The 14,237-nt window shown below is 46.0% G+C and overlaps 1 protein-coding gene across 5 annotated transcripts in view; it reads left to right on the plus strand.

The window, feature by feature from the left end:
- Nucleotides 1-14,237, plus strand: part of HSF2BP (heat shock transcription factor 2 binding protein) — an 87,452-nt gene that overhangs the window by 71,171 nt on the left and 2,044 nt on the right. Inside the window, exon 9 of one of the 5 annotated variants that reach the window (XM_086335160.1) lies at nt 12,904-13,816. The exons of the other annotated variants lie outside the window; for them this stretch is intronic. Within the exon in view, the coding sequence (XP_086191286.1) occupies nt 12,904-13,028 (125 nt within the window). The 3' untranslated portion in view covers nt 13,029-13,816. Of the gene's footprint in view, nt 1-12,903; nt 13,817-14,237 lie in introns of those variants that run through there. 5 annotated transcript variants of the gene reach the window in all.

A 14,237-nucleotide genomic window follows, 5' to 3' on the forward strand; every position in this document is an offset into this window, starting at 1 on the left:
AGTATGGGAAGCCCAGGTTCGATCCCTGAGTCGGGAAGGTCCCCTGGAAAAGAAAATGTCAACCCACTCTAGTATTCTTGCCTGGAGAATTTCATGGACAGAGGAGCCTGACGGGTTATAGTCCCTGGGGTCACAAAGAGGTGGACACAACTGAGCGACTAACACACACACACACACACACACACACACCTGAATAGCCTAGTGGTTTTCCGTATTTTCTTCAATTTAAGTCTGAATTTTGCAATAAGGAGTTCATGATCTGAGCCATAGTCAGCTTCCAGTCTTGTTTTTGCTGACTGTATAGAGCGTCTCGGAGAAGGCAATGGCACCCCACTCCAGTACTCTTGCCTGGAAAATCCCATGGATGGAGGAGCCCAGTAGGCTGCAGTCCATGGGGTCGCTAAGAGTCGGACACGACTGAGCGACTTCGCTTTCACTTTTCACTTTCATGCACCGGAGAAGGAAATGGTAACCCACTCCAGTGTTCTTGCCTGGAGAATCCCAGGGACAGGGAAGGCTGTTGGCTGCCGTCTATGGGGTCACACAGAGTCGGACACGACTGAAGCGACTTAGCATAGCATAGCATAGAGCGTCTACGTCTTTGGCTGCCAAGAATATAATCAGTCTGATTTTGGTGTTGACCGTCTGATGATGTCCATGTGTAGAGTCATCTCATGTGTTGTTGGAAGAGGTTGTTTGCTATCACCAGTGCATTCTCTTGGCAAAACTCCGTTTGCCTTTGCCCTGCTTCATTTTGTACTCAAAGGGCAAACTTGCCTGTTATTCCAGGTATCTCATGACTTCCTGCTTTGCATTCCAGTCTCCTATAATTAAAAGGACATCTTTTGAGGGGTGTTAGTTCTAGAAGGTCTTATAGGTTTTCATAGAACCATTCAACTTCAGCTTCTTCAGCATTAGTGGTTGGGGCATAGACTTGGATTACCATGATATTGAATGGTTTTCCTTGGAAATGAACAGAGATCATTCTGTCATTTTTGAGGCTGTACCCAAGTACTGCATTTTGTACTCTTTGGTTGACTATGAGAACTATTCCATTCTTCTAAGGGATTCTTGCCCACAGTAGTAGATATAACGGTCATCTGAATTAAATTCTCCCATTCATTTTAGTGAACTAAAATTTCATTCATTTTACAGTTTACTGATCGCTAAAATGTTGATGTTCACTCTTGCCATCTCTCGCTTGACCACATCTGATTTACCTTGATTCATGGACCTAACATTCCAGGTTCCTATGCAATATTGTTCTTTACAGCATTGGACTTTACTTTCACCACCAGACACATCCCCAGCTGGGTGTTTCCGCTTTGGCTCAGCTGCTTCATTCTTTCTGGAGTTATTTCTCCATTCTTCTCCAGTAGTATATTGGGAGTCTCCCAACCTGGGGAGTTCATCTTTCAGTGTCATATCTTTTTGCCTTTTCATACTGTTCATGGGGTTCTGAAGGCAAGAATGCTGAAGTGGTTTGCCATTCCCTTCTCCAGTGGACCACATTTTTCAGAACTTTCCACCACGACCCGTCTGTCTTGGGTGGCCTTGCACAGCATGGCTCATAGTTTCATTGAGTTAGACAAGGCTATGGAACAAGTGATCAGTTTGGTTAGTTTTCTGTGATTGTGGTTTTCATTTTGTTTGCCTTCTGATGGATGAGGATAAGAGGCTTGTGGAAGAGGCTAGCCCCTTAGCCGCTCCCTGAGAGAAGGGAGTCTGGGCAGCTCTGGTGTGGCCCGTTCCTGGCCTTCCCAAGGGGGCCTCTTGTCTCCTAGCAGGGAAACCAGGATCCATCCAGCAGATTGCGAGCTTTCCTCCTGGAGGCAGAGGAGAGTCTCGCACTCTGGGGTCTTCAAGGGTGTGTGTGTGTGGGGTGTGGGTGTGTGTGTGTGTATGGTGGGATGTGTGTGGGGGGTGTGAGCGTGTAGGGGGTGTGTGTGGGTGTGTGTGTCGGGGGGTTGTGTGTGTGTGGGAGGGTGTTGGAGAGGATTAATTCACAGTTTCTATCAGAATTTGAAGAAGGTTTCTTTAATTTTAAAAAAGATGATAAGAACTGTTGCTCCAAAGATAAACACCCAACTTGTCGACTTGCTGGTGTCTTGGGAAGAGTCGGGAGGTATGGGGCAGCCGACTGACTGATAAGAGGGTATGTCAGTCTCTCAGGCGTATCTGACTCTTTGTGACCCCATGGACTGAGCCCACTAAGCTCTTCTGTCCATGGAATTCTCCGGGCAAGAACACCGGAGTGGGTTGCCATTTCCTTCTCCAGATAAGAGGACGGTGGACTGGTTTTTATCGAATTAAAGTGCTACATAGATTCGTCGGCTAAAGGGGCACAGTGAGGTGACTGTGATGTTTTCCAGGGCAGGCTGGCTAGAGGCAGTCTGCTCAGAGACCAGCTGGGCCCAAGCAGCTTATAGAGCAGGGGCTTGGGGAGTACTTGACCTCAGGGTGGCCATTGTGGGATGCCTTTGTCCGCGTCCAGAGCACCTTCTTCCTAATTGCTGAGTACCTCGCAAGCCCAGCTGCCCTCCTCAGAGCTGCCCTGAAACCGTGGGCATGAGAGCAGGGGAAGGATGTGTGGAGCGTAGAGGCAGGCGAGCCAGGAAGCCTGGAGTCACCCGTCCCTCAGTGGTACTCGGCTCCTGTGTGTGTCCCACGTCCTGTGTGAAGACTCTACTTACCCTGCCTCTTTGCTGGAACCTGGCCAGCCCCTTTTCCCCCGTCAGTCTGCCAGGGTGCCTGCCATTACAGGCACACGGTCTGTGCCCCACATGGTGTTCGGCCATCATCTGCAGCCTGACCAGAGCTCCGTCAGCTCTTGTCCAGCACAGGAGGGACCTGGGTCTGGTCTCTGGAGGTTACTGCAAGGTCCCTGGCTCTCTGTTCATGTTTTTGCTGAGGTTCCTAGTCTGTCTCTTCTCAGTGTGTGGGTTTCCCTCATTTCCCTCACTCGAGAGGGGAGCGTTATAGACCAGTCCTTGCGGAACCCATGTCCTCTGGGCTGTGCACCACGTGGCCGGTTTACAGAGCCACGAGCCCACCGCACATGGGACTGACTCTCACAGCCATGTGTAGAGCGGGTTGTGTTTGCTCCATCTGTCACCTTGGGCACAAATGTGTCACCAGAAAGTGTTTTTTTTCTGGAGTCACTGCTTGCAAGGAGGGGAACCCCGGTCAGAACCTGCTTTGCTTCCCCACGCGGCGTGTGGCAGGTGCCTGCTTGGAGAGCACATTCACCCCCATAATCTCTCATTTGCAGATTCACTCATCCATCCTCTAGACGCTGTTGAGCACCTGCTGATTACTAGGCGGGCTGCTGGCCCGGGAGGTGAGGTGGGGAGGGCTGAGCCCTGACGTGTGCTTTCTCTGCTGGGCAGTAGCCAGGAGACCTGCCCTAGGGGGGGCAGGAGAGCTGTGCCAGGGGTCTTTTCAGACTCTGAGTAGGCCATTAGACCAGCGTCCAGATGTCCTGGACTCCTCGGGAAGGCAGACCTGGAGAGCTGTGGGACGAAGCTGTGTGGGAGGACTGGGGTGGAGGTGGAGGGTGCACCCCGGGAGCTGTGGGGGCGGGGTGGGAGCGGGGAGCCCATGGGAGGGAGAGGCAGTGAAGGGAAGGGGTGTGGCCTGTGGGACCTCTTGGGCCTTCTGGGGTCTGTAGTGCTGTCTGGTGGCCTCTTGAGGACCCTGGGTAATCTGCAGTGAAGAGAATGCTAAGGCACCTGTAGTTTTGAATATACACAGAAGTCTGTTCGGCCTGACTGACAGAGCGCAGGATGAGGTGTAGCAGGGCAGGTGTGTCTGACTCTGGGGTTGTGACGCCACATGACACTGTTCAGTGTGTGTGCTGTATGGTGCCTGTTCTAAGCTAAGTTGACATTTCCAAATATTTGGGGATTTTTATATGTGTTTCTGGTATAGATTTGCAATTTAATTCTGCTGTGGTAAGAGAACATACATGTCTGATCCCAGTCCTTTTTTATTTATTGAGACTCGTCTTTTAGTGCCAGGTGTGGTCTGTCTTGTGAATGTTCCACCATACTTGAAAAAGATTGCGTATATTATTGTTTTTGGGTGGTGTGTTCTATAAACGTTAGTAACAACAGCAGCAACTTTCAGGTTGGTTGATATGTTGTTTAGTCTTCTATATCCATACTGATTTTTAATTTTTCTATCAGTTATCAAGAGAAGAATATTGAAATCTTTGACCATCACTGTGGATTTATTTTTCCTTTCTGTTCTGTTCATTTTCACTTCATGTGTTTTGAAGCTCTCTTATTCAGTATGTAAACATTTGTGATGGTTATGTCCTGTTAATAGGTAGAGTTTTCTTTTAATTATTTCAAAATGTCCTTCCTTATCCCTGGTAAGAGTCCTTCCTCTGAATGCTACTTTACTTGAGGTTATTACAGCCCCTGCATCTTTCTTTTGATTAGTATTAACTGACGGAGAGTCGTTCAGTCGTATCCGACTCTTAGAGACCCCATGGTCTGTCTATGGAATTCTCCAAGCAGGAATACTGGAGTGGATTGCCATGCCCTTCTCTGGGGACTCTTCCCAACTCGGGGATCAAACCTGGGTCTCCTGCATTGCAGGTGGGTTCTTTACTGTCTGAGCCATCAGGGATTAGTATTAGTATATTTTAATACATATGCAAAACATACATGTATAAAATACACTTGTATGTATATAAAATGTTTTAAAAAATGTATTTCCATTCTTTTACCTGCCTGTTTCTTTATATTTAATGTGGATTTCTTGTAAACAGCCTATAGTTGGGCCTTGAATTTTTTTAATTAATTAGAAAAATCTCTGCTTTTTAATTGTAATGTTTAGATAATTTGATTTATTAATTTCTTTGGGACTAAGTGTCATTTTGCTGTTTGCTTTCTACTTGTCATATCTGTTCTTTGTTTGTTTTCACCCTTTTTTTTTGATGAATTTAGTAGTTTTGTTTGATTCCATTTTATCTCCGTTACTGGTTTATTAGCTACTTTTCTTTTTAAAAAGTATTTCTTATAGTGGTTACTCTGGTGCATAAGATATATACTTATCACAGTCCACCTTCCAACTGCTCACGTGTAGTGTTAACAGTATACTTCTTTTCCCCCTTCCATTCTCTTAAAATTGTTGTATGTGTGTTGAAAACCTAGAAATACATTTTTATTATTTTTGATTTAATCAACTCCCTTGTAAAGAGATTGAAAAGATAGGAAGAAAAGCGTGTGTGATTCCCACTGCTGGTGCTCCCATTCCTTTGTATGGATCCTGGTTTCCACCTGTAGCATTCTCCTGCCTAAAGGACTTCTGCCATTTCTTGGGGCGCAGGCTTGCCTGGGGTAGAATTCTCTCCATTTCTGTTTGTCTTACAAAGTGTTTATTTGCCACGATTTTCAGAGGATACTTTGTTGGGTGTGGGCTTCCAAGTTTCATTACTTTAAAGACATTGCCCCTGCCCTCTGGCCCTCACGTGTTCTCACCAGGAGTCTGCTGTCCTTTTGGCCTTTCCTCCGCCTCACGTGGTTTTTCCTCTTTTCCCTTCTGTGAGTCTCTCTTTGTCACTGGTGTTCAGACATCATGGTGCATCAGACAAGACAAGCCTTGGTGCAGCTCTCTAGGTTTGTGGTTTACCTCACATTTGGATGTTTGGGGCTGTTGTATCTTCACAGTGTGTTCATGTCTTCCAACCCCTCTCCTTCCAGGACTCTTAACAACAAGTTTGGTGTTATCCTACGGGTCACTGCTGCCCTTTGCTTTTTTTTTTTCTCTTTTAGTATTTTTTCTTCTTTGTGTGAGGGCACAATTTCAACAAAGAAAATGACAGCAGGAGTGAATTTGGTAGCTTTGTATTTCCCTTGGTGTGTGGTGTGGCTGCGCTCCTCCTCAGGAAGCATTTGGGAGCAGGCCATCTGTGCGTCCAGCCCCCAGCCTCGTCTTCTCTTCCCCGCCACTGCTTCCCCCCATGCTGCATCATCTCCGGAAACAGACACCGCTGCTGGCACAAACCCTCTTGCTTCAGATCGACCATCCATAAGCTAAACTTCCCAGAAAAATAACCCAAAAGGTAACCCTTGGAAGCTCCTTTAGGTAAGAGGCCTGAATCCTGACAGGCCATAGTTGTGTATAATCGTCACAGCTGGAGGCAGCACGGCAGCCAGTCAGAGTCTAGCAGCCACGCTTATGGGGCTCCTGCTCCACCCAGCATGGGCTTATTATATGTGTTATCTCACATGCCTCTCAAACCCTCTGAGATGGGCGTGTGTCCTGGGGCCAAGACTCAGAGAGAGTGAGAAGTCCTTCCTGGCCAAGGCTGGACAGTTAGAAAGGTACTCTGTGTCTTGGTCACATCCTGGCCCTCTGACTCCACACTCCCCTCCTGAGCCTGTGTGTTCTCTCCTGGGCCATGCTGTCATTATCGTTTAAACCTACATTTAATTTGAGATGTGAAAATTGTGTGTTACCTTCATTTAAGAGATGATACACCATTCTGAGAATTCTGTGTTTTCCGGCCATACTTCTGTTATGGTTACTGACATCTGCTTATTTTAATGTGTTTTGACGAGTGTTGAAGTGGGACTAATTTGGGTGTGAGTCAGGCTCTGCGTGTGTGTCAGAGCTGACCCATCTGCTGTGCGAGTGTGTTTTAGAAAAGGAGCAGGTTCCTAGCTGGGCCAGGTGACCTTTTCCCACTTCCCTCTGTGTGTGATTTGTTGTCTGAAGTATTGTGTTAAGAATATGGAGAAAGTTGAGAAGTGATTTGGAAAGAGGGCAGTGAGGAGTCTGTGCTGGAGGGCAATCCAGAAACAGATGAGCTGATGGAAGGAGCCAAGATCCTCACATCCTGTAATTGGTAAAGGTTGACATTATAACATGTTTTTGGATTTTGGAAAGAAAAAATGAGAAATAGGATAAATGATTAGATGCTTTATGTTCCCAGATCTTCAAAATCCAACTTGAAAGCATTCTCTAGGGAACCTTTCCAGATGTCCCACCCCCCAGACTGATCATTCCTTCCTTAGGGTGTCATGACGAATATTACCAACAGACTTGTGTTTGTACTTTCTCATCTGTTACTTGTTAATGGCCTGCAACTACTTTACTGAAAAAAAAATCTCTAACTAGGTAAGAGAGTAGAGACTAGAGGCTGTATTTATTTTGTCTCCCACAAAGTACACTGCTGCGCTTGGCATCTCCTCTGCAGACTTCACTGCTGAGTTGGGAGGGGCTTCCTCTGCCCCCAGGGTGGCAGACACCATGGGCAGGTGCGCTACAGCCAGGAGCGCTCGAGCAGCGCCTGTCTTACAGGTGTCCCTGAGCGCCAGTCCTGTCCTGGGAACTGGAGGTTCAGAAGTGACCAGGCCAAGCTCTTCCCTCGTGGAGCTTACGTTCAGTTCGGGAGACCTGATGACCAGCAGAGTGGTGGAAATCTTCTAGTAAAGACTGGGTGGTGAGAGGGCTCCCGGGGCCAAGTGGTTCTTCTCTGTGGGCAGTGGAGACCTGAGTGAGGCGGAGGAAGAGCCATCAGAGCTCTGTGATGAGGGGTGGTGCGGGAAGGCTGTGCAGTGGCCCTGAGCTGTGAGGACGTGGAGGTGAAGCAGCCAGTGTGGTAGAGAGGCGTGGGGGAGTGTCAGGAGAGGAGGTCAGGGAACCCGTTGGGCTGGAGTGGCCTGTGCAGGCAGAGCAGGGGTGGCCCTGGGCTGAAGGGCCGTCTCCAGGCTCCATCTGGGTGCTGCGAGGGGGACGGGGCAGGTGTGGGGTGTGGGTGAGAAGGTTGTGGTAGTCTGGGGATGGCAGGAGTGGTAACGGTGATTGGCATGACTGGATTCAAGATCCATTTTGAAGGGATGGGAATATGAGGGAGGGGAAACCAGGTTGATGCTTAGGTTTGAGGCTGAGTAGTTGGTCCCTGGGCTTCCCTGGTGGCTCAGTGGTAAAGAAGCCACCTGCAATGCAGGAAATGTGGGTTTGATCCCTGGGTTGGGAAGATTCCCTGGAGAAAGAAATGGCAACCCATTCCAGTATTCTTGCCTGGGAAATCCCATGGACAGAGGAGCCTGATAGGCTACAGTCCATGGAGTCACAGATAGTCGGACTCAACAGTCCATGGGGTCACAAAGAGTCAGACATGACCGAGTGACCAAACAACAATCTTGTCCCTGGTGGTGCTGTTGGGGGGACTTGAGAGAAACAGTAATTCTTCTCATGTTAAATTCGGGAGGCCTGTTCCATGTTCAAAGGGAGACGTGAAGGGCACAGTTGGATTTGTGAGCTGAGTCACGCAGAGGCCGGGGCTGGAGGCCGCCCTGTGAGCCGTCATGGTGGAGGACGCCTGTGTGGCTGCAGCCATGGACACCATACAGCGAGTGAGAGGGTCTGAGGCTGGGCCTGGGCCGCACCAGCGTTTTCAGTGCAGGAGGAAAAGGAGGAGGGGGAAGCAGGGAGAGAGGGGGACCATGATGAGGCAGGACGAAGAGGAGGAGAACCCGGAGATTGCGGTGTCCTCCAGCTCCTGTGAAGACCGAGTAGCCAGACACTGTGAGTAAGCTGAGCAGCAGTCAGAGAGCCTGCCGGCCGGGAGGGGAGAAGGCCTGGCTGAGGGGCTTGGAGGGAAGCCTGCGGCCCGACTCGGTACACGCCAGGTGTCAGCATCCTGCTGTGTCTCAGGCAGTGACCCTGGTGTTTGGGAATGGCTTCCGGACTGGCTCTGAAGGCAGCTGCAGGAGGCGTTCTGGATGCTGCTGAGCAGCGGTGGCGTGTCTGCTGGTGCGGTGGCCCTCACAGGTGACCGCTCGGTGGAGAGCAGCCTCTGGTGTAAGAGCTCTGGAGCTCGGCAGAACGGCCCCTCTCCTGCTCTGCATGCTCTGGAGACGCCCTGGGCTGGCCGTGCGGCCAGGCCTGCCCTGGAGGGAGAGCTGGCAGTTCCCTCCGACAGCTGCTGGCCCCCGCCCTCGCGTGCTGCCTGCAGCCACACTGATGGAGGCACCGGTTTCCTTCTGTTGGTTTTGTTTCATTCAGCAGATTAGAGTGTCATGGAGAGTGATTAACAATCAAGTCGTATTTTAACCATTCTTGTGATTTAACAGGATTCTGTGGTCAGACCTCTTGCTCCTGCTGCTCCTAAGTCACTTCAGTCGTGTCCGACTCTTTGCGACCCCATGAACGGTAGCCCACCAGGCTCCTCTTATGGAATTCTCCAAGCAGGAATACTGGAGAGGATAGCCATTCTTTTCTCCAGGGGAATCTTCTCAACCCAGGGGTTGAACCTGGGTCTCCTGCATTGCAGGCAGATTCTTTACTGTCTGAGCCACCAGGGAAGCCCATATTCCCTTATTATTTCTTTAGTATCTGTAGGTTCTGTAGTGAAGTCTCTTTCATTCCCAGCGCTTGTAATCTGTGTCTGTCTCTTCTTCCCCCTCCTTTCCTTGTTTGGCCTGACTAGAATTTTTTCAGTTTTGTAGGTATCTTTTTAGCAGGGTCAGCTTTGGGGTTAATTTTTTTTTCCCCTAGTTTTTTGTTTGTCCTCGTTTGTCTTGATTTCTGTTCTTTATTTTTACTTTCCCTTGGCTTGTTTTTGGTTTGATTTTTTTACTTTTCTATTTAAAAATGTATTTATTTTTGGCTGCTCTGGGTCTTTGTTGGTGCACGTGGGCTTTCTCTAGCTGCAGTGAGCAGGGGCTGCTCTGTCCTGCGGTTCATGGGCTTCACTGTGTGGCTTCTCTCATTGGGCAGCACGGGCTCTAGAGCTTGGGCTCTGTTAGCTGGCAGCCTGTGGGCTCAGTAGTCGCAATGCACAGGCTTAGTTGTCCCGTGGCGTGTGGATTCTTCCCAGAGCAGAGACTGAACCTGTCTATGTTCCCTGCGCTGGCAGGCAGATTCTTAACCACAGGACCACCAGGGAAGTCCCCCCCCGCCTTTTTTTTAAGGTGAAAGGTAAGGAAATTAATTTGAGACCTTTGTTCTCGTCCAACACAAGCATTCAGTGCTATAATTTCCCCTGATAAACAGTGATTTAACTCTTGTCTACAAATTATGATAATGTGTTTTATTTTCATTTCAATCACAGTAATTCCTAGTTTTCCTTATGACTTCTTGATCCACAGATTATTTAGAAAAAAATTCTGAATAATATTTGGAGATTTTTTTTCACATATTTTCTGTTATTTATTATGTATTTCTGTATTTCTAACTTAATTTTTTGTGATCACAGAACATATTTTGAATTCTTTTGAATGTGTATTTGGTCAAATTGGTTGATATTGTTGTTCAGGGATTCTGTATCTTCACTGATTTTCTTTCTTCCTTTTTTAAAATCAGTAATGGAAATAAAAGTATTAAATTTCCAACTCTTATTGTGAATTAATTTATAATTAGTTATCTATCATATCTAATATGCCACTTTAATGGCAGAAAGGGAAGAGGAACTGAAGAGCCTCTTGATGAAGATGAGAGTGAAAAAAACCAGCTTAAAACTCAGCATTCAAAAGCAAAGATCATGGCATCTCATCCCATCCCATCAGATCAGATCAGATCAGTCGCTCAATCATGTCCGACTCTTTGCAACCCCATGAACTACAGCACACCAGGCCTCCCTGTCCATCACCAGTTCCCGGAGTTCACTCAGACTCATGTCCATCAAGTCAGTGATGCCATCCAGCCATCTCATCCTCTGTCGTCCCCTTCTCCTCTTGCCCCCAATCCCTCCCAGCATCAGAGCCTTTCCAACGCGCCAACTCTTCACATGAGGTGGCCAAAGTACTGGAGTTTCAGCTTTAGCATCATTTCTTCCAAACAAATCCCAGGGCTGATCTCCTTCAGAATGGACTGTTTGGATCTTCTTGCAGTCCAAGGGACTCTCAAGAGTCTTCTCCAACACCACAGTTCAAAAGCATCAATTCTTTGGCGCTCAGCCTTCTTCACAGTCCAACTCTCACATCCATACATGACCACAGGAAAAACCATAGCCTTGACTAGACGAACCTTTGTTGGCAAAGTAATGTCTCTGCTTTTGAATATGGTATCTAGGTTGGTCATAACTTTCCTTCCAAGGAGTAAGCGTCTTTTAATTTCATGGCTGCAGTCACCATCTGCAGTGATTTTGAAGCCCAGAAAAGTAAACTCTGACACTGTTTCCCCATCTATTTCCCATGAAGTGGTGGGACCGGATGCCATGATCTTCGTTTTCTGAATGTTGAGCTTTAAGCCAGCTTTTTCACTCTCCACTTTCACTTTCATCAAGAGGCTTTTTAGTTCCTCTTCACTTTCTGCCATAAGGGTGGTGTCATCTGCATATCTGAGGTTATTGATATTTCTCCCGGCAATCTTGATTCCAGCTTGTGTTTCTTCCAGCCCAGCGTTTCTCATGATGTACTCTGCATATAAGTTAAATAAACAGGGTGACAATATACAGCCTTGACGTACTCCTTTTCCTATTTGGAACCAGTCTGTTGTTCCATGTCCAGTTCTAACTGTTGCTTCCTGACCTGCATACAAATTTCTCAAGAGGCAGATCAAGTGGTCTGGTTCATGGCAAATAGATAGGGAAACAGTGAAAATGAACAGCCCTTTATTTTCTTGGGCTCCAAAATCACTGCAGATGGTGATTGCAGCCATGACATTAAAAGGCGCTTGCTGCTTGGAAGAAAAGCTATGACAAACCTGGACAGTGTATTCAAAAGCAGAGATATCACTTGGCCGGCAAAGGTCCATATAGTCAAAGCTATGGTTTTTCCGGTAGTCATGTATGGATGTGAGAGTTGGACCATAAAGAAGGCTGAGCACCAAAGAATTGATGCTTTCAAACAATGGTGCTGGAGAAGACTCTTGAGAGTCTCTTGGACTGCAAGGAGATCAAACCAGTCAATCCTAAAGGAAATCAGTCCTGAATATTCATTGGATGGACTGATGCTGAAGCTCCAATACTTTGGCCACCTGATGTGAAGAGCTGGCTTATTAGAAAATATCCTGATGCTGGGAAAGACTGAGGGCAGGAGGAGAAGGGGACAACAGAAGATGAGATGGTTTGATGGCATCACTGACTCAATGAACATGAGTTTGAGCAAACTCAGGGAGATGGTGAAGGACAGAGAGGCCTGGCGTGCAATGGTTCATGGGGTGGCAAAGAGTCAGATACAACTTAGCAACTGAATAACAGCAACAGCATCTATCATATTTTGCTTTGTTTCTCTTGAAACTCTGTTGTTAGGTACATATCTAATTAAGTCTGCTGTGTCTTTTTGATCCACTGACCTCTTTATAATTATACAATGACCCTTCTAAGCACATGGTAATATTTTTTGTTCTGAAGTCTACATTGTCTGATATACAGGCTTTGCAGATTTCTTTTAATTAGTGTTTGCCTGGCATGTTTTTTTAATATTCTTTCATTTTTAACCTGTGTCTTTATTTTAGGTGCCTTGTAGACAATGTATAATTGAGTCTTGATGTTTTATGCATTTTATATCTTTTAAAAATTTTTTATTGGAGTATAGGTGCTTTACAATGTTTAGTTTCTGCTGTGCAGCATAGTAAATCATTTATTCATCTGCATATATCTACCTTTTTTAGATTTCCTTTCCATTTAGGTCACCACAGAGCACTAAGTAGAGTTCCCTGTGCTATAGGTTCTCATTAGTTATTGGTTTTATACAGAGTCAGAGATGATTGAGCGACTGAACAACAACAAAATATGTCAGTCCCAATCTCCTAATTCATCCTGTGTATTTTCTGTCTTTTAATCAATGTATTTATACAGTTTTCAGCTAATTTATATAGAAATACAGAAATGCTTGTAGTTGTTTCTTTTCCCTCTTTTTTGTCTGCTGTTGCATTGAGTATTTACTATTCTATCTGCACTGTTCACTTATCATTTACATTTTAAAAGTTTTTTTTTTTTAGTATTTGCCCTAGGGTTTATAATACAATCTTTAATTGAGATTACATCATGCGAAATGCCAGGCTCAATGAAGCACAAGCTGGAATCAAGATTGCTGGGAGAAATATCAATAACTTCAGATATGTAGATGACACCACCCTTATGGCAGAAAGCAAAGAGGAACTAAAGATCCTCTTGATGGAAGTGAAAGAGGAGAGTGAAAAACCTGGCTTAAAACTCAACATTCAAAAAATGAAGATCATGGCATTGATCCTATTTCATGATCCTACTTCATGGCAAATAGATGGGGAAACAATGGAAACAGTGACAGACTTTCTTTTCTTGGGCTCCAAAACCACTGCAGATAGTGACTGAGGCCATGAAATTAAAAGATGCTTACTCCTTGGACGAAAAGCTATGACCAAGCTAGACAGCATATTAAAAAGCAGAGACATTACTTTGCTGACAAAGGTCTGTATAGTCAAAGCTATGGTTTTTCCAGTAGTCATGTATGAATATGAGAGTTGAAACATAAAGAAGGCTGAACGCCACAAAATTGCTGCTTTTGAACTGTGATGTTGGAGAAGGCTCTTGAGAGAGTCTCTTGGACTGCAAGGAGATCAAACCAGTCAATCCTAAAGGAAATCAGTCTTGAATATTTATTGGAAGGACTGATGTTCAAGCTGAAGTTCCAGTAGTTTGGCCACCTGAGGAAAAGAACTGACTCATTGGAAAAGACCCTGATGCTGGGAAAGAAAAGACTGAGGGCAGGAGGAGAAGGGGAGGACAGAGGATGAGACGGTTGGATGGCATCACCGACTCAATGGCGTTCCAAAGAGTCAAACATGACTGAGTGAACTAAATTGACTTGAATTATTATTAATTGTATTAATTAATCAGAGTTGATTTTAAATTAAAGCATTTAAAATCTTTAAATAATAATGTACTGCTTCAAGTATATTGCAAGAACCCTAAAACAGTGTTTTCCTATCTATTGATCATATTTATTTCAAATTCCTTTTCTAATTGTTTCTACATCTAGGTTATCTCTGAGTCTGGTTCTGTTGATTATTACTTCAGTGGAGTTTTAATCCCCTTGCTTTGTCACTGTAATTTCTGATTGAATGGTGTGCCTTGTGTATAGGGCAGTAGAGTGGAGGTCAGCAGGCTTTTCCTGTAATGAGCCAGCTGGTAACTATTTTGAACTTTGAGAATCACGTGTGGTTTCTGTTGTGTATTATTCTTCTGTTTGTTTTCTTTTAAAATAACCCTTTAAAAAGGTAACAGCCACCCTTAACTCACAGCCTGTGTGGAAACATGGGCTGACTTTGGCCTCCATGCCAGCCTCTGCAGGAGA

This window comes from Bos grunniens, chromosome 1, assembly GCF_055505025.1.
Source record: "Bos grunniens cultivar Pamir isolate PY7600 chromosome 1, Bosgru_T2T1.0, whole genome shotgun sequence".
Lineage (NCBI taxonomy): Eukaryota > Metazoa > Chordata > Mammalia > Artiodactyla > Bovidae > Bos > Bos grunniens.